At 39.9% G+C, this 19850-nt stretch overlaps 1 protein-coding gene across 11 annotated transcripts in view; it reads left to right on the top strand.

Annotated features, from left to right (window-relative positions):
* The first annotated feature begins 1408 nt into the window (after positions 1 to 1408).
* Adgb (androglobin) overlaps positions 1409 to 19850 on the top strand; it is a 105653-nt gene continuing 87211 nt past the window's right edge. For 5 of the 11 annotated variants that reach the window (XM_048425165.3, XM_085688510.2, XM_048425167.3 and 2 more), the window contains exons 1-2: positions 1410 to 1571; positions 18932 to 19094. In XM_048425165.3, coding sequence (XP_048281122.3) covers positions 1498 to 1571; positions 18932 to 19094 — 237 coding nt within the window. In that variant the 5' untranslated portion in view covers positions 1410 to 1497. Of the gene's footprint in view, positions 1572 to 18931; positions 19095 to 19850 lie in introns of all 11 variants that reach the window. The other 6 variants (XM_048425172.3, XM_085688520.2, XM_085688521.2 and 3 more) reach the window with 3 other exon arrangements.

Genomic DNA, 19850 nt, shown 5'->3' on the forward strand with positions numbered 1-19850 from the left:
TTGGCAAACAAAGCAGGGCCCTCTATGGAACTTCCATTGTCTGTAGATGTAGTTTAAAGGAAGGATTTGAGGATACTTCTGCAGTAATAAATTTAGTACTTTAGGCTTTGAATTTATATTAAAATGTACTGAAATCATTTTCTGATTGTCATTGATGTAGCTCTCAACAGTATTCAGATTGCAGTAGTCTGACAACACAGGCTCTGCAGAATGGAGAGAGTGGAGCAGTCATTTGCCAGAGTTGAAAGATTTGATTTGAGGAAGCAGTTTTCTCAACTTAATCGTAGACTTGGCATATTTTTACTCCCAAGAGCAGAGGGGATTATTTTATTTAAAGATGCTTAGTACTCCCCGGTTTATACATATAACCGGGAGAGGCCACCTATATGTTCTAAACCTCAGGGCCATGGGTCAAATTTGTCTTGAAGTTACAATGGGCTAAAAAAATGTTTTGGGGGCTGGAGAGATGGCTCAGTGGTTAAGAGCACTGATTGCTCTTCCAGAGGACCTGAGTTCAATTCCCAGCAACCACATGGTGGCTTACAAACCATCTGTAATGAGATCTGGCACCCTCTTCTGGCGTGCAGGCATACATGGAGGCAAAATGTTGTATACATAATAAATAAATCTTTAAAAAAAATAGAAAAAATAATGTTTTGTCTCAGTCAGTGGTGGTTTTCCAGTATAAGCATTTCTTAGTTGAGTATAGGATCCACGGGCTCTATATTTAGCTGATTGGCCACATTTATTCAAGTTATCTACCCTCTCCCAGAAAGCATATAAGGAGTCTTGCATGTTGTATTGAACACTTCACATCCACTGTATCCTCAGAGTAAATGTTAGCATCTGCTAGCAAATGAACAAATGGAAGGACAAAGAAAACCAATCTCAAGGCAACCTAACTGCACAGACTGCTGAGCTCCAATCCCAACCTTTAATAGATCCCTATTGTCCAGCATTTTCAGCGCCTTTGCATTCCATAACCGGACTAATCCTTTCACCTAGCCAGACAGGACGCTGCTTGTTTATCTCCACGACTGCACAAATGGATTCTCTTCTGGATCCACCGTTTTTTAAGCCTTTGGCAAACTCGGTAGTATTTAATGAAGGAACTCTTTTCTTCAGCTAAGAGAACACGGGGTTGGACACCCATAAGATCTATATTCTCATAGGTGAAAAACTTGAGTCTAAGGTTCAGAGTCTGAAACCCAGGCATAGCAAGCTTCAAAGAAACCCCTCTCAGCAGCCATTTGAGCCTGTCAGTGGCTGCCCACATCACAGTTCCTCCCGAATAAACCAACTCCTAGGTCTTAAACTGTGTCTCCACTCAGAGCCGGCCCTCCGCCCTCAAGCAGGCCTGGCAGGAGCCTTCCGGTTCTCAGAACTCGGTTACGGTCTCCGTCTCCTGGCAACCGCAGACGCGGGAAGCCTCGCGGGCCTAGTGGCGCAAGCGCTCTCAGTGGGCCCTGCTGGAGGCTGCCAGGGTGAGCCTCCGGCATGGCCTCCAAACAAGCTAAAAGAAAAGAAGTGCATCGGATCAACTCTGCGCACGGATCTGACAAATCTAAAGAGTAAGGGACTTCTTCCACTCGGTGTCTTCCCTACCCGTGGACCACTCCCACCCAGGGCTGGGACTGGCTCCAGAGCAAACTACCACATCAGGAATTGATCTGCTTGCCCTGTGTCTGTCTTCCCCGGGACCAGTCTAGGAGATGCCCATTCCCTCATCCTTCTCACTCTAGAGCCATTTCCTTTCCAGAGAGGCTGCTTTCCTGGTGGAAAGGTTTCGATCTGTGACTCTCCCAGCGCCTCCTACCCTGAGTGTCGCAGGCCTCTTAGAAGTTCTGAAAGAGAAGGTTTATCTAGGAAGACTCCAGTGAAAGACTTTCTCCAGTCCACTTGAAAAGAGGCCTGGGGGGGTGGGGGGGGGGTGGGGAGTGGGGGTGGGGCAGAAAAGAAAGGGAAGAGAGGGAGGAGGAGAGGAAGTGAGAGTTTTACTTTTGCAGTAGCCCAACTTTCCAGACTTTTAATCAGATGCAATTAAACATGCAGTGACTTCAGAAAAGTGAAAGAGTAAAATCTACAGCGTGAGCGTGAGGTCGCGTTCCTAATGCCTACTGGGGAGGAGCACGTAGGCTGGCTCGTGGGATCTTTTTGTTTTGGCCTGCTAGTGTGTCTTAACCTCCCTATTCATAGTATTTTTCTTTGGTATTCCCTTCCCTTTGGATATAGCCAAATATTCTGTAGTACATATTATATTATATTATTATATTATATTATATTTGTAAGCCATTCCAGCTTCGAGACACCAAACCCTACTTCAGGGGAATCCTGAACAGTCCTTCATGCAGTTCCTGTGGGGGATGGGCAGCACAAGATTTTTTTTTTTTAACTGATTCACACATAAGCGCTTGCTTACATACGTTTCCCTATCTAAAATAAACACCTCCTGCATCTTCTGCTCTCTGATCCCTCCTGTTTGAACTGTTTTCCTTGTGAATTCATCTCCTGGGCTCAGTCCGGAGTGGAGATTCTATGATCTTCTACTTCTGTCCTCTTTTATAAACAAACGTCCAGATACCCAGCAGATAACCCATTCATTTCTTTCGTTTAAATTTCAGACCCGATGGTACACATGTAAGTGATCTTTACAGGATAGCTCTACTTTTGTGTACCGGTTGTGAATAGAGCCATTTCATTGTTGCCTAATATTCCATTCTAGAAGTCTAAGACCCGTAAGGGCCTGGTGAAACGGGCCCACACTGCCTCTCTGACTTTTACTTTACTGGTTCACTTACCCTCAGACACATTAGAATACTAGCTACCCTGTACTTCTAGGGTCTCTTCGGGCTTGTTCCCACCCCAGAGTCTCCATACTCTAGGTCTTTTTCCTCCAGATGTCCATTAGATCCCTTCCCCATCTCCCTCACAAGTTATTTAAATGTAATTTTTTTCTCAGCTTCTTTTTTAGTTGCCTGTTTTAAAATTGTATCCCTACTTCCCTGCCCAAACTAAAGCAAAACTCAAAATACCCAATACTTCCTGTCTTCCATTCTGCTTTTTCTTCATTGATTTTTGCTGCTGTTTTTTTCATGTTACACACAAACACACACAACACACAAGCACGCACACCTCACAGTTTTTTTTAACTGATTTTTTTTTTCATTTGTCTGCCCAATACTGGGTAATTTTAGGTACTTTCTAATATAAGTTCTCTGAAGACAGGGTTTTTGTTTTTTCAGTTTTATACATTGTCAAATTCTTAGTACCTGAAATGATTCTTAGGTCTTACATAGTAGGTATTAAAAAATGCTTCTTGTGGGTGTATATATAATTATATGAAAAAAGTAATTAGTAGTATAGGTCAGATTCTTAGATTAAATCACTTCTATTTAGTTTCACCACTGTGAGTATTCATACGCTAATTCCTGCAGACTCTGTTCAAGAAGAATGTCTCTCTCTGATAGCCACATTGACTCATTGGCCCATGTAGACAGAGAATAGGGTCACTTGGTAAAACTACTTAAATGGACTAAATGAAAAAAACAATAGTGGTGATGGATTTTACCAGGCTTGAAAAAGGATTTTAAGCTCCTTCCCCAAATAAAGATGGTTATATGCTCAAACCTATTTAGGAGCTGGGAAAATCATCAGCATCAAGTATTTTATTACATCCTGAAAGTGAAAGACATGACTTTTTTTTTTCTACAAGGCAGCTAGTTTTCCTCAGTGTCTGGAGAGTATAAAAGACATGATCTGGTAGGTTCTGTGATGGCTGCACCACAAAGCAGGATGGTAAGATACTGGCTATGCCTTTGCCAGAACTACAATTTCTTTTAGCAAAGATGATGTATCTCACATATGCTCTTTGCAAGATTATTCTTGCAAAATAATCTGAATTGAAATCCTGCTGATACAAGTGCATGTTTGATTTATAAAAACAGAAAAAAAAATGGCAAGTACTTTTACACCATAATAGTTTAAAGCTAGGTTTTACTACCGGTGATTAAGCATTAGATATCAAATCATTATTTTGATGTAGCATTAAATGAGGGAATGTGAAGTGGATGATAAATCAAGTCCTTCCTATGAGGTTTTGGCAAAGAACCAATGGTGAATGCAAGGCTGACTCTCAGACACAGAACAAAGTGTCACGCAGTCACAAAGCCTTAGGGATCAAAGTCCAGCTAGACTCTGGTGTGGTTGTGTTTTGTAGTACCATGGGAGAAAGTTAGAGAACTTGACGTCATTTTACCTCTGCCATGGTTACATAGCTAATAAAATCAATCGACTCTCCCATAATCCAGGATAAAGGAATAAGAAAAAACTATCAGAACCTTGAAAGCATCCATTTCATCCCTCACCCCCTGAAGTTGTCATCCATGGCATCTACCTTACCTTAAAATTATGTATCAGTCCCGAGGCAGGGGCCATATCTGACTTTTGCTTACAAGGGTCACCAACACCTAATAAGTTTTTACTGTGTGCGTGGTAAATGATCTCTTAGTTTGGTTCCCTACCTCAGTTTTCACTTCTTCTGGATTTGATTAAAGTTCATTTCTCCTTACATTCCCTACTTTAATCTTTTGTTGGCATTGTGCAAAATGAGAGGTTAAAACTGACCCATCTCTGTTTGTGCGTTCAGTTAGTGGTTGGTTCTATTGTGCGCACTTTCTCACTCAGACCATATGAAATCTTTTTAGGGTTCACACTGGAAATGGGTCATTTATGATGATGGACAAACATTTTGCATTCAAATGGTTGCTTTTCTTTTTAAATGAGGTTCATCAAAGTACGATTGCTTTGCCCCTCTATTGTTATATTAGATTTATTTATTTATTTTTTTAATTTTGGTTTTTTGAGACGGGGTTTCATTGTGTAGCTTTGTGATTTTTTTAACTCCAAAATAAGTATGGGGATATAGTAAAAATACTTAAAAGTCTTGACTTATGTGACTTTTCCATTACCATTTAAGATAATGAACATTAACATAACCTGTAGGAATCACTGTTTCAGTACCTTAACCAATTCTAAGAAGTCAATAGAATGCATAGTCCAGGAACTGCAGGTACTAGAAGTGCAAGACCAAGGGATAGGCATGGCCAAGGCCTGGCTCACAGGTCCCTAGCTCTTTCTGCACTTTGACTTGGTAGAGAAGATGAGGACCAATCCTTTTCCTCTTCGAAAGACTCTAGTCCCATCATGAAGGCTTTGCCTTTATGACCTAATAGTCTGCCAAAGGTATCACATTCTAAACGCATTCCACTGGCGAGAAGGACTTCAGCATTCCGGGATGTGAATAATGTGTCTTCTGTAACATTATACAGCGGTAATTAAAAATCATAAACACATTTGACTGAGTTGATTTGATAATTGAATGATACCACAAAGATTCTTCTACCCATTACAGACTTGTACAAGCACTCATGAGATGAGGGATTTGACCTTCTTGGAAGTACCAATTATAAGGCAAAAAAAAAATGCATTGGAAGTAATTAGAAGGCTGTAGGGATGGCTCAGTGGGTAAGAATGTATGCTGTGTAAGCATAAAGGCACAAGTATGACTCTCAGAGTGTATGCGTGGGCGTGTGTGTGCGCGCACACACACGCTACACACACACAAATTAAAACCTGGAAGTGGCATCACAAGCAGGGGTCTGTAACTCCCGGGGTTGGGATAGAAGCAAATAGTTACCCGGGGCTTCCTACCCATCATCCCAGTTCCCAGTTTGATGTGAAAGTCTCTCTGCAGGGATTATGGTAGATGAGTCACAGTGTGGGATAGCTGATGTCCCCTTCTGGCCTCTACATGCATACCTACATACATGCGGCCCTCAAAGCCATTATTATCATTAATGTACATTTGGGCACACTTAAATATTCCAAACTTGACAGGGTAGTCCACAAGGGGGATGGGGTACAATTTGGTATCAGTCGTCACCAAATTTGCTACTACCTCCAATCAAACTATGATTAAAAACACTGCAAGAAATTTATTCAAGTTACAGAAATTATAACGCCTTCTAGATTTGTAATGGTGATAACTTGTCATCATACCTCTCTCAGATTGGTAAACACATAACTCATCTCCATGCTAATTATGTCCTAATGACCACAGCACCCATTTTAACTTTATAGGACTTTCAGAAAAGGTTAATGTATCTGTCCATATGTGAAAAATGGGATTATTTTAAAAGTTAATTTTAATGGTATTATGAGAGCAATATAAAATAGAATAATACATTTCTTGCTGAGTATTAAATTGAGTTCTTGGTTATCTGAAAAAGAGAAAAAAGAGCTGATTGCAAGCAGCTGTGCAGCAGTGGGCGGTGGAGTATGTTCCTCTGTTTAGACAGATCAGGACAGTCCCACCCACTGCAGAGAATGAGCCACAGGAGGAGGCTCGTTTATGGCTCCTGGTGAATATCAGCACTTATCATATTACTTAGCTCCTTCCCCATAGTCCACACCAAAGGGAGAGGCCAGAGGAGCAAAGGTGGAGAAGTAAAGGAAGGACTAGAGGGGGGCTTTGTGGATTTCTATAATTGACCTTTGTAGAACCCAACAACTGCAAACATTTAACAAACTTAAGATGCTATCTAGCGTCACGGATAGAAATACACCCAGGGGGAAATTCGAATTCTTCATTTTTCTAACTATTTAACGAGCGTGCCTCCTACTGACGTCATTGGAAATCCACAAAAGATAAAGAATTGTGCATCAAGGTAATTCCATCAAAGGAGTTATAATGTGGCTTGGGTGGAAATACAGTTCATGAGAGAAGCCACCGGAAAATCTACAATCATGTTTTAATTTCCCTGAGGACTTGGTGGGTAGCAAAGAAGTCATGTGTCAGCATGAGGTTAGATTAGCGAAATCATGAGACTCCTAGAATGAGGCTGTGTGTGTTAAAGAGGAAGTTGCTCCTCTGGAGCTAGTCTTTCACCATTTCCCTCAACAGTCACTCCTTAGACAGCTAGTGCTGGGGAGGCAGATGTTTGGGGTGCAAGAGGTCATCTAGACCGCCCGTGCAGAGGGTCTGTGGCTCTTGACAGGTATAGCTCGTGACACACCTGGGTGAGTGTGTAGTGGAACGAGATGGAAGTTAAAGAGAGAAGTGTAAAGTCGTGTGGGGAACACATGGCTCAGATGTCTGAACAGTGATTTCAGAAACACAGTCTGACAGGTCCATGGAATTTATGCTGGACTTCAGTCCAAGGTAGAACAAAATGCGCCATGGTTTGAGCTTGTGGGATGCCTCCTTCTGTCCTGCTGAAGAGCATGAGGAACACAGGGCGGTGGTTGCCGAGATCTGAGAAGTAACGATGGGAAAAGCAATGGCTGCCTTCCTCCGTGGCAGTATACACAGTGATGGTGTACAGGCCCTGAAAGTCTGGTGCCCTAAAAGGGAAGGGTTAAAGAATTATAGGTCTAATTTATTTCATATTTCCTCAGGGCCTGACATAGTGTGTCGTAATAAAAAGAGGGTATAATTTAAGTGAGTTGAAGTGGAAACAAGTCTTATAGCTGGGTCATAAAACCCTCTGAATCAGAGAGGGTGAGAACATGAGAGCCAGAGGGCAGAGGCCCATCTCAGGTTACAAGAACCCCTCCCCCTGGGTAACACTTGGCAAAGATTATGACGTTATGTAAGTGTCCATTGCGTATTTTAAAATATAAAGTCTTGCTCAGGCAAAGAGTCCCGCTTAATGAGGGTAAGACTGTCTTTCAGCCGTAACAGGCTCTGCCTTTAGTTCTTCATCTGAAACCTTCACTTGAAGATTTCTGTAGTAATTCTCTCCGATTTGACTTGGTTTAAGTGTTATGGCTGAGACTTGATTTGCTGTTGAAATCACTCATTCTTTTTAAAGTCATTGTGTGTGTGTGTGTGTGTGTGTGTGTGTGTGTGTGTGTATGTGTGTGTGTAGACATGCTTGTGGCATGATGTGCATCTGAAGGTCAGAGGACAACTTTGGGTGTCTATATGTAGCTTCCACCTTTTTTGTGACCATCTTATGTTTAACACCACATTGGGAGCTAATTGGCTGACAAGCTTCCCCTTGTCTTTACAGTCCAATCTTACTGTACCCACTCTGAGATTACAGATGTGTATTACTGCAGCTGGCTCTATGTGGATACTAGGGACTCAAACAGCTATCCCAGCCCCTAGAGCCATCATGCACAGCATCACTTTTACCCTAAAATTTAGTTTTAGTCTGGAGACAGGGGCCACAGCTGCTCACTAGGGTAACCAATGTCTGATAAAGTTTTACTGAATGATAAAAAGTTCTAAAAAATCTATTAAATCAAAAGATTTAAAAGAAGATAGATGCTCATGGACTCTGCTCCTCCTCTTACCTGAAACACGATCGAGTTTATGCCTTGGCACTGTGTCATTGTTGGTAAGGCTTCCAGTGGCATAAACAGTGGCTTCACCAAAAGTAATTTTTAACAACATCCTGTTGACGTCCATGCTACTTTGACGTTTCTAGGCCAGAGATTATTTAAATGATGGAATTAATTTAAATGGTCTGTATACTTATTCTGCCACATAATGTGAGGTGAAATTGATTGAAAACCATATCCAAGATAGATTAAAATTCACCTTTGTGTGGCATGGAGGATAAGTGGAAGGGTGACTCATTGTGCTTGCTTTAACCCCCAGGAAGTCCACATGGGAAGAAGGACACAAGTAGGTGTTTTGAAATTTTATTTTGAAATAAAGGGATCCTGAGGCTGTCTGTAGTCCTTCTCAGGGTGGGTTCAAGGTAATTCAAGAATCTGAGGCAAGAGCCATTCTAATTTATGTGGTTAAATTAATACATAGTACATTTTTTCAGGATTATTATTAATATTAAAAATTTTCACCTCCTCCCCTCCCCAGATTTCCTTCTCCCTCCCTCTATTCCCCCTCCCCCTCCCCCTTCCAGTCCAAAGAGCAGTCAGGGTCCAAGGTCCACCCCCCCATCCAGTTCTAGGAAGGTGAGCATCCAAACAGACTACGTTCTCCCAAATTAAAGAAATATTGGATATGATTTTAATTGTGTCACAGTGAATACTGAAGTACAAATATTAGGTTCTTTTTATTCTGTTTCTCTGTGCTGATGAATTATCACTTCACACATTACTTCAGCCCTCAAAGATCAATATGTCTTTTCTGTTCCTATTTCTTCAGCCCTTTGTCTCCAGCCGAGGGTACCAACTTCCATCCACAGATTTTTTTTTTTTTTTAGACTGAAAGACCAGGGTCAACACAGAGTTGCTTGTTGAACATGTTTGTAAGTGGAACTATGGCAAAGGACCCCCTTTGTAGGTGGTAGGGAGTCTGCAGGGGGGCTATGGATTGAGTCTGCTGAGGAGCACATGTCTCCATCAGTTATTAACAACAGAGATTCTAGGTCATCAACATTTTGTGGCTATAAGGGGAAAGGAGAGAAAATAGAATGATGAAATATTGAATCAAATTTTTGCTCCATCTATGAACTAAAATGTAGTTCATAAACGTAGCTAGGTGAAGTTAAGGTAAAGATAAGAATCAAAGCATAAACTGGCAACAGTCTTTTCTGCAAACTCTTGAAATGAAAACTGCAGATGTATTGAGGAGCAGTTTGTGACACCACTATGTCACTGGGTCTAGATTTAGGGAAAATATGAACCTCATTTGTAATATACAGAAAGAGTAAGATTACGGGGAATATACTTAGAGCTGTATTAATGGGCTTAGTTTGAGCCTGTGCATATAGGAGCCTTTCAGTACTATGGACTTGTTTTATCCATCCCTGGATTTGGGGTACAGTCATTATGAACACTATCTTGGCATTTTACATACTGTTATATTTAGTCTTAATAAATAAATATGAACATTGCTGTGGAAAGTAGGGGTGGTCCATCCTAATACTGGCAATTGTTAATGATGGATTGTAGTTGCCTATGTACTTGAGGTGTGGTCAGAGCAGCAGCAGCCAGATGATGGTATGGTGGTTTGAAAGAAAATGGCCCCCAAAGGGAGTGGCACTATTAGGAAGTGTGGCCTTGTTGGAGTAGGTGTGGTCTTGTTGGAGAAAGGATGTCACTGTGGAGGTCTCGTTTATGATCAGGCCACCCCCAATTAAATATTTTCCTCTATAAGAGCTGCTGTGGTCACGCTACAGTGTCTCTTCACAGCAATAGAAACTGTAACTAAAATGGCTTGCCTGATTCCTTCCCATATCAAAGAGGGGTGGGGATGGGGGACACAGGCCACTATACTGATGTGAACTAAAGTTCCTGAAAGAAGTCCTGCATACACTCGTCACTCTGTGAATGTTAGTTGAGCGCCTCAGTGATTGTGAAGAGGATGGAGTAGCGCAGATCCTGAGTCAAACTATCTGGCTACTATCTTAACTCCTTAATGTCCATTCGTGTCTGATCTAACATCCTTGTGACTACTGTGTGAAATGCTTTACCAGACCGCTAACGTTTACCACTCAAAATTGAAGAATGCTGTCTGACAGCATTTGCAACATTAGAACGGAGATTTCCCCACTTTGCTGTTCTCTGCCTCCCTGATGTACTTACAAATGTATTTGTCACCTAACCCATGTTTCTAGTTCGTGATCATTCACATTTGACTCCAGAGAAATATCTCTTACCCATTTTGAGGTGAAAGCTTTTTTGTTTCTTTTCGTTTTTGTTTTATTTTTTTAAAGCAGCATTGAAGATCTCTGTCGTTGCCTTCTCAGACCTTATGACCTTCATCAGAAGAGTTCAGATGAGGGGCTGGAGAGATGGCTAAGCAATGAAGAGCATTGGCTCATCTTTCAGAGGACCATAGTTCAAATACCGTCACCCACATGGCAGCTCACAACCATCTGTATCTCCAGTCCCAGGGGATCATGCTTCCTCAAGTGGTGTACAAGCATACGCTTGGGCAAAACACCCATACATATTTTTTTTTAAAAGGAACTTAACAAAAAATTACCTGGGACAAGCAGAATACAGAGTAAAAGGCAGGCAGGGCTTCTGACAGAGCAGGGTAGGGTGTTTACTCTACAGTGGCCCAGGAGACTACTGTTTACATGTGCATTTTAGACTGGCTATATGTTACTTTGTAAAATCACTAAAACAAGGGCTGGGGTTATATCTTGATGGTACAGTGCTTGCCTAGCTCAAGTGAGGATCCTAGTTTCATTGCCCAGTTCTTGAAAGGAGAAGGGATCTCTAGAACAGGAGGCTTTTCCTGGGAGATTGTTCTATCCAGGTAACTGACAGCTTTATTGGATTGTCTCTTAAAGTAAGGAGCAATGAGATGTCCTTTTGCTTTCTCACCGTCCTGCTGTCAAGTCATTATAAGGCTTAAAACTCTCAGAGTCAGACTTACATGGTTATGTATGACCTTGTAGTTACTCTGGGTTACCAAGTCTCCTTCCAGAGCCAGATAGATGACTCAGGTTCCGTCCTGACCAGTGGTCAATGTCCTGATGCTTCAGTTCCTTGTTTTGCAGCATTATTGACCATAAGTCAAGCCCCAGTGTCCTCCGGACCTGGTGACACTGATGAGCTATTTACCTGTACTCACCCTTGGTTTTGTCTCCATTTTTCATTTCTGAAATCCATCTGCCCATCTGCCTTATTTTCTCTCTTCTACCTCCAAATTAAGTAATTCTTAAATAGTTTTAGTTGGAGCTTCACTTTACTTCCTATTGATCATTAAGCCAATGATCATCAATTAAATGCAACTTTATTAACTTCTCCAGGCCTTCTCCTGCAGTAGCTGGATATACCCTACTTCCCATCCTACTCACTTGGATATAATTTTCTCCTCTTCTGTGCTAGCAAAGTACTCTGTCCCTAACTTTCTTATACCCTTCTCAGCTCTTGTCCAGCAGTGTGTGCCTTGGTCCTCATTAATTCGAGACTAGAAACTAGATTTTGTTAATCTTTCTATTCACTCAAGCTTATTGTGTTAAAACAAAACAAAACAAAACAGACAAACGTTAAACTGTTAAAATCAGTTTCTATTTAAATGCTTTCAATAAAACTAGGTGAATAAAGGGTCAATGTAACAACTTGTTTCTTCTTTTTCAACTATTTTTAAATTCTAAACATTTTTTTTTTTGCAATTTGTTTCCTTAGGAATTTGATTTTCTCAAGAGTGTGACTCAGAATACCCCCAGACCAAATTAAGTCCATTGTATAATTCTATTCATATTCAGGTTCCCTGTGATTATTAGCTGACACTACTTAAGGAGGCATGCTGATTGCATTTGGCATAAGTAAGCTGCCTCCCACCAGAAGTAAAATCATGCCCCAACATGCTTCTGAAAGAACAGCGTGCTTTCAGAAAACAATAGCAAAATTCCAGGACCTCATTTTATTGAAAGTTTAATATCTCCTGAATGGTCAGCTTCCATAAAGTAATCTCATCAAAGCAGAGATGCACAACTGTGCCTGTGCCTGGACATCCAGATCAGCTGCTTGCTTTTCCGTGCTTAAAAGTCTCCAAAGCCCTCATATCTTTGAATTACTGTCGTTTTTTAAGCCTCTGTATAGTTCATATTGTATTAGTCCTGTTAAGTGACTTAATATTTACTTTTAACTATTTCATTGATTTTAATCAATCAATCAATTAATTAGAGATAAGATCTTGTGGTGCCCCAGGCTATACTCAAATTCTGGATCTTCCTGTCTCTGCTTCCCAGTGCTGAGATAACAGGCATGCTCTGCCATGGCATGGGGTAGGTGGAGAAAGGAAGGAGTAATAGAGAATGTGAACATGATTACAGCATATTACCTGCAGCCATGGAAACGTTATCATGACAGCCCTGTCTCTAAAAGTAATTTAAATCACTTTATTGTCTTTGCAAAGTATGAGTTAATAGTGCTTTCATGTCTCCTGGAGTTACTTTGTTAATAATAGTCATATGAAAATATTTTAATAAATTTATGAATTAATATAATCATATATAAAGACAGTTTTGACCTTGTCTCAATTTTAAGTCAGGCAGAGTATTTAAGTTACTAAATATAGGAAAATTTGAATAAAATACTATGTAGATAAAAATGCATCATATTAGACACAACTTGCTAATCAAATACATACTCGAGGTGAAAAGTTATGTTTTATTGGGCTGGAGAGATAGCTCAGCTGTTAAGAGCACTAATTTTTCTTCAAGAGGATGGAGGTTCAATTCCCAGCACTCATGTGATAATTCACAACTGTCTATAATTCTAGTTCTAGGGGACTCGACTTCATTTCTGGCTGTTGTGGGCACCAGGAATGCATGTGGTGTGCAAACATACCTGCAGGCTAAACACACACATACACACACGCATACATACATACATATACACATATACATATATATGTTATATTTAGTCTCTTCACATGTCTGCTTCACATTTTTTGTTTCTTTCTACATATATACCAGTTTTTAAAATCTACGTTCTAATAGCCCCCATAACAGTTGGTTATCTATTCTTTATGCTATGCTATTATATAATAATTACTTGAACTTCTTAAATTTTTACTACTAAAATTGTTTAATGTCTGTTCACACACATGTATATGTGTATATGCCACACACACACACACACACACACACACATGATCAAAATTTTAAGTTAAAAAGTGTGTGTATTATGGATCTAGGAAAACCTAGAATTCCTACCATGAAGTGAAGTTGTGAAGTTTGGAATTTTCTTCAGTTTTAAACTTCCCAGGCTCTGCCTCTGTTTTGCTCTGTTCATTGTGGCTGTCGCTTCCCTATCTGCTGGGCACTCAGCACGGAGTAGTCGAGGTTCACTGTTATTTAGAAATAAGTGAACCACAGCTTAAGTGAGGGTTTTGCTTACCCAGTCTGAAATTATATATTTTCTAAAATGTTTACTTCCAAGATATATGCTATTTGCCTCAATTAAAAGAATTCTGCATTTCCAGTTTTCTTGTCTTCCTATAGCAGTTTCCAATTAATTCTTCACTAACATAAGATCTAGCCTTTCTGCTCTTTGTTTTATGTCTGATTTCGCAGAGTATCCTTAATTTCTTTTCACACGCAGTTTTACCTCAAATACTTTCTACCAAGGTCTAGAGTTATTCAGCATTATTTCTACAGAAAAACATAAGAATAATTGCATCTCTCAGAATCGCTTTTGTTAATTGCCCTATTTTTAATAACATAATCATATCTTTTAGAAGCACAAAGACATTTTCTATCATTATTACCATATATTTATTGGACATTTAAAAAATTGTACTAGTATGTTATATTGCTTACTTATCATTGCTGTTTGAGGCCCACCCTTGTACTGTGTTCTTTTTCTGTTTTCCTGAGATAAATCTTTCAGGTTTTCTGTGTGTTTTGTGAAGAATTTGTTATGGTAAAGTCAATGTGAAAATTTTTGTATCTTGTTGAAGATGAACATTTTTATCTTTTAAATAAGAGTTTAATTGGATATTGACTTTAGCCCTGGCAATAGATTAACTTTGATTTTGAAGATCATGCTTTATTACTTTCTGATACCTACTATTCTTATGAGTTTGAGATCTTCATTCCAAGTAATTTGACCTTCTGCTATATAAATAGGCATGTGTAATATATCTGTATATACGATTGACCTGCATTTTCATTTGGTATACTCAGGCTTAGATTACCACCTTTTTACCTTATATTCATTAAAAGAATGGTTAAACTTAAATTTGAAAACCCATTTTTCATTTCAATATCTTTTCATAGGAATCTCTTCAACATTCTAATCTCTTTATCCCCATTCCCACATTCTAACCACCTCATCTTTCTAGAAATCTTAGTATGTTTGTGTTATATTTAGTCTGTAAACATAAACATGTAAACATGTCTACCTTACATTTTTTGGTTTTTCTACATTTAAACCATCTTTTAAAGTCTATGTTTTAATAGCTCCCTATAACAGTAGATTATCTCTTCTTTATGCTATTTTATAATAATTACTTGATCTTCTTAAATTTTACTACTAAAATTAGTTAATGTCTGTTCACATCTGAAGTTTTGTCTAATAACCTTTCTAATCTCACAGCCCCTCTGTTATCTCTTTTGAGAATGGTAATTGCAGTCATCTTAAAGACATAAAATTGCCTTATTTCTCTTCCCCTAGGTTTGATTCCTTTCTTTTGAGATGCTGAGTGCTCCTGGCTTTGCATTTTGCCCTTTGCTCTGTTGTTTTTGTTCATCTCTTGTAGATATTCTGAGGTCATGCACTTTTTGCTTGCCATGCAGTTGCTATAGTCTTCAGGGCCCTACTGCTAAAGCCCTTGGTGCACCTTCACAAGAGGACATGATTGTCGTTACCATATTGAGTAATACCCAGCCTGTTGGCAAATAGCTGCTCTTTGGAGCTACCTGAAGATTGTTCCTCTTCTCTTGAGCACTAGTCTCTCTTCAGAAACCCAAAACCTTGCTGCAATTGAGCTACAAGATAGCCAATGAACCAGCAGAGGTCCCTAGCACTTTGTTCCAACACAAGAACAGTCCTTTCTGATAAATGGGCACCTTTACCATGTTTTAAAGTTTTACCATAACTCCACCTCCTCCCAGATTTTAATGCTAGCATTTTAAGTTCTCTGCCATATGGGAAATACTCTCCCTGGTGTCATACCCCAGTGGAAGTCTGTTGCCATTCAAGTTGCCCAGCCTGTCATTCCATCAACTACAGTGGGTGCAATACCAGGTTTAGTTCAAGGCTAGGAGCTTACAAACGACTCCACCATTTGTTCCTTTTTGAGACCTCCTTCTCACTTCCTGACACTTACGGTGTAGCTAGATTTCCAGATCTTCAAGCTCCACGTACTGCTGTTTGAATGCATTTCCTAGTAACGATGTATGCACTGCACCGTTTCATCCCACAATTCATGGCAACACACCCTTTGTGTAATCAGTACGCCAACCATCCTCATCACTGCAACCTCGTGCTTGCTGCTGTCTTCTCTTTCATAGTTTACTAGTTCTACGATGGGAGCCAGTTTTTCACTCAGTTATCTATTGGGCTTTTGTTGTTGTATTGTTTTTATTTTTATTTATTTTTATTTTTTATTATTTTTAGTATCCTATTCTGAACATTTGAAATAGCCAGAGTTTATGGTATAAATCTTCTCCATTGACTTGTAATAAGTTTTCCAAAAATGTTTCCATCAAATGCATCTATAATTGAATTTTTGATACAGTTTGTGATTTTAATGATATGATGACATCTACTAGTATTTAGGCGTAATACTAGAGTAACTGTGGATAAGTCTTGTTTTTGGTATTACAGATTTGACTTTTCTAAAACTTCGCAATGTATTTTACAAGTTCCTAAACTTTCCTTTATTGTGGAGTGGTTAATTAAGAGCACTTGCTTCTCTTGCAGAGGACCATGACTCACAACCAACTATAATTCCAGTTCTAGGAGATCCAGTGCCCTCTTCTGACTTCCACAGACGCCAGGCTTATGGTACACAGACATTCACTTTGGAAAAACAATCATGCAGTTAAGAATCTAAAGTATAAGACACACTTTAAAAATTATCTAGTTCTCAGAATTGGTGAGATCAGGCACAATGTCCTTTGAATTCTTAAATGGATCTATCTATACTAAAGCAGCTGCTAGATCCTGCCAGCCAACTTCAAAGTCACACAGGCTGTCCTTAGGATTTAATAAGCAGCCTTTACCAGGGCGTTTGAAGTCCTCAGTGTATTTGACCTTGGGCTGAACTTGATCAGTGTTTGTCATGTTTGCCCAACACTACAAGTGATTCCGTAGACTAGCTTGGCACCATTGAGTGGAATCTTTTAAAGTGATATTCAGTGTAATTGAAATATATTTGATGTGTTCTAAGGAAAGGCAGTCAATTAGTTACAAAGCTTAAGAGCTCGAAGGGGAAGCGTTGACTTATGTGTGGCGACTGAAACAGGAAACAAATATTAGAAGAGCCTTGATTTCTTAGAAAATGAAATCTTCTTTTTCATAATAGTTTTTCAGACTGTTAACTCCAGAACCAGGTATGGTGGCACACACCTTGAAGCCAGTGGAGGCAGGTGGATCTCTGTGAGTCTGAGGTCAGTGTGGTCGACAGAGGGAGTTTCAGGACAGGCAGGACTACACAGAGAGACCCTGTCTCCCAAAACAAACAAGACTATTAACCTTCTAAGTGAGGTAACCTTATTCCTGCTTTTTGATACAAAATCATCATCTTTTCAACCCATAGGCTATGGCAGCACCCGAGGGAACATAATGGTATAAAGATCTATCTTTTGCCTGGATTTCTCTATCAGTAGGATGGAGTTTTCTATTTTTCCTAAAAACATATTCTGCTTCCTCACCTCTTATGTACCCTAACATGCTGCTAGGGATATGCTGTAAAAATAGGTAGGTTCCAAGACTATTTTCCAACCGGGCAGCAGAGTGAGATTTAAAACAAAAACAAAACAGAGAACCTGCATAAAGAATGGGAAGCTCCTAAACCCGAATTAGGAGGAATTGAAGATGACAGCGTCTTCTCAAGCAACACTCGGCAATGACACTCTGTCTTTTGCTTTTACATTTGTGAGTAAAGGTCCTTAGCACAAATGAGTTTTCTCAGCCTCTGGCAGCAACCATAAAAGGAGACCCTAGCAGAGATTGCTGCAACACAGCACAGCAAAAAGTCAAGCTCCTCAACCGGAAGTGCGAACTGTTGCAGCTCCAGGCAGGCGGGCATGAGGAAACTGACCTAACCCTTGAGCACTGTAACGGGAACTTCTGCATGGAGTTAGTCATGTCACTGGCTCACGGTTGTTGTGGGAAGGGACATGTAACTATCCAGGCAAAATTTAGCTGTCCTCAGAATATAATGTTTTTGAAGCATTTCCTCTACCTTGTCTGTTAAAGAAATGACCAGGCTTGAATCTGTACTATTGCTTTGCAGAGGGTTCAGGTAAAAGCACAGTTCTGCAAACCTTTGTTGGAATATCTTTGGCAGAGGCCAACCCAGGCTCCCAGTTCTCCTGAGGAAGAAGGTTGACTTTAGCACAAGCTCCATCAGTTGGTTGAAAGAACTACCAAGGCAGCAATGCACACAGAAAATATTTACCAAGGAGCCAGAGCTCCCAAGTCGATAAAGTGTGAGGTCCAGACTACCCCAGTGACCATCAGCACTTAGGAGGCAGAGACAGGCGGATCTCTGTGAGTTCGAGGCCAGCCTGGTCTACAAGAGCTAGTTCCAGGACAGGCTCCAAAGCTACAGAGAAACCCTGTCTTGAAAAACAAAAATAAACAAACAAATAAAAGAAGCCTTAAAACCAAAATCCACAAATTTGAAATTTGAAATTATTGATGCTGAGTTAAATGAAACATATAATAGAAACTAGATATTATGAATTCATTGAAATAATGGGTAAACAAAAATATATAAGCAATTATGAACACAGGACTTAGATAAGAATAGAGTGAAAATATGTATAGTGATTTTATTTTTAACGAAAAATTGCAATTTTCACATTGCTCTGATGGTGTTAAACAATGTGGTGTTTAAGGGAAGTTCTTATTTAACAAGTTTTTTGAAAATCAAAATAATGATCACTTAGTACTTTTACATATTGAGAAACCAAAATCATATTGTGGGGCATTCCAAAATCTGCTACTTTTGTAAGAAATTCTCCTATATCATAAATTATATTTAAGTTATAGTATGTCCATATGAAGCTTGATAGTGCTCTATATACACCAGTATTGAGTCTTCTGTATTAGTCAGTAGAGACAAATGTTTAAAATTTGCTTGTGAACTAACCTCTTTTGGGGTCCTTTCTGTCTCTAGAATTGTTGCCTGTTGATAGTGTCTGACTGGCAAATCTGTGCAGTACACTTTACTGACAAGATCGTTTAATTTATGAAATGCAATTAACTTACTATTTTATGTTAGAGATTTTAATTAAGACTCTTCAACCCTTACTCTCTCAAGTTTCTACCCTTTTGGCAGCAATGTGCCACCAGGCTCTGTTGAACAGAAGAAGGGGAAGTTCCCCATCTGGCCAGAGTGGAGCGAGGCAGACATAAATGCGGAAAAGTGGGATGCAGGCAAAGGAGGGAAGGAGAAAGACAAGACTGGCAAGAGTCCCATCTTTGTAAGTAGTCGTGACTGAGGCTTGCAGATGGGTGGGTGTGACTTCTCATGCTGTGTTTTGCACATGCTCGAGAGGGAGGCCAGGGTCTTGCACATGCTATACAAGTTCTGCCCCTGAGCTGCACCCTAGCTCATTAAAAATGGGGTACACCTGCCAACGTGAGTTTGCCTTCCTCTTTCTCTCCCATCTCCATCCCAAAGGGAAAGCTTTTCTCTTCATTCTGATCCCTTCCCCCACTTTGATTTCCCAAGCCTTTATTCTGGGAAAATGGGTGGGAAGAAATAGAATGGAGTTCTTGTGAAGGATGAGAAAAAATGAGATAAGTGAGGGGCTGGAGAGATGGCTCAGAGGTTAAGAGCATTGCCTGCTCTTCCAAAGGTCCTGAGTTCAATTCCCAGCAACCACAGGGTGACTCACAACCATCTGTAATGAAGTCTGGTGCCCTCTTCTGGCCTTCAGGCATGGATGCAGACAGAATATTGTATACATAATAAATAAATATAAAAAAGAAAATGTTTAAAAATATATATGAGATAAGTGAGCAACTGGTTTTGGACATCAGAGAACCCAGTATTTTCCTCCTTAGCAAAAATCTCATGGTATTTGCTTTTGAATCCAGTGTTCAGCCTTTGACTAACATGAGATGCTACAAAATGAAACAGACACTTGGCTACTGTTCCAGTCTCTCTGTTTTTCTCCCATCTTTTCACACAGATATGTTTTTATCTGAATAACACATATATATCCTAAAATCTG

The sequence above is a fragment of the Myodes glareolus genome, chromosome 1 (assembly GCF_982192425.1).
Source record: "Myodes glareolus chromosome 1, mMyoGla1.1, whole genome shotgun sequence".
Lineage (NCBI taxonomy): Eukaryota > Metazoa > Chordata > Mammalia > Rodentia > Cricetidae > Myodes > Myodes glareolus.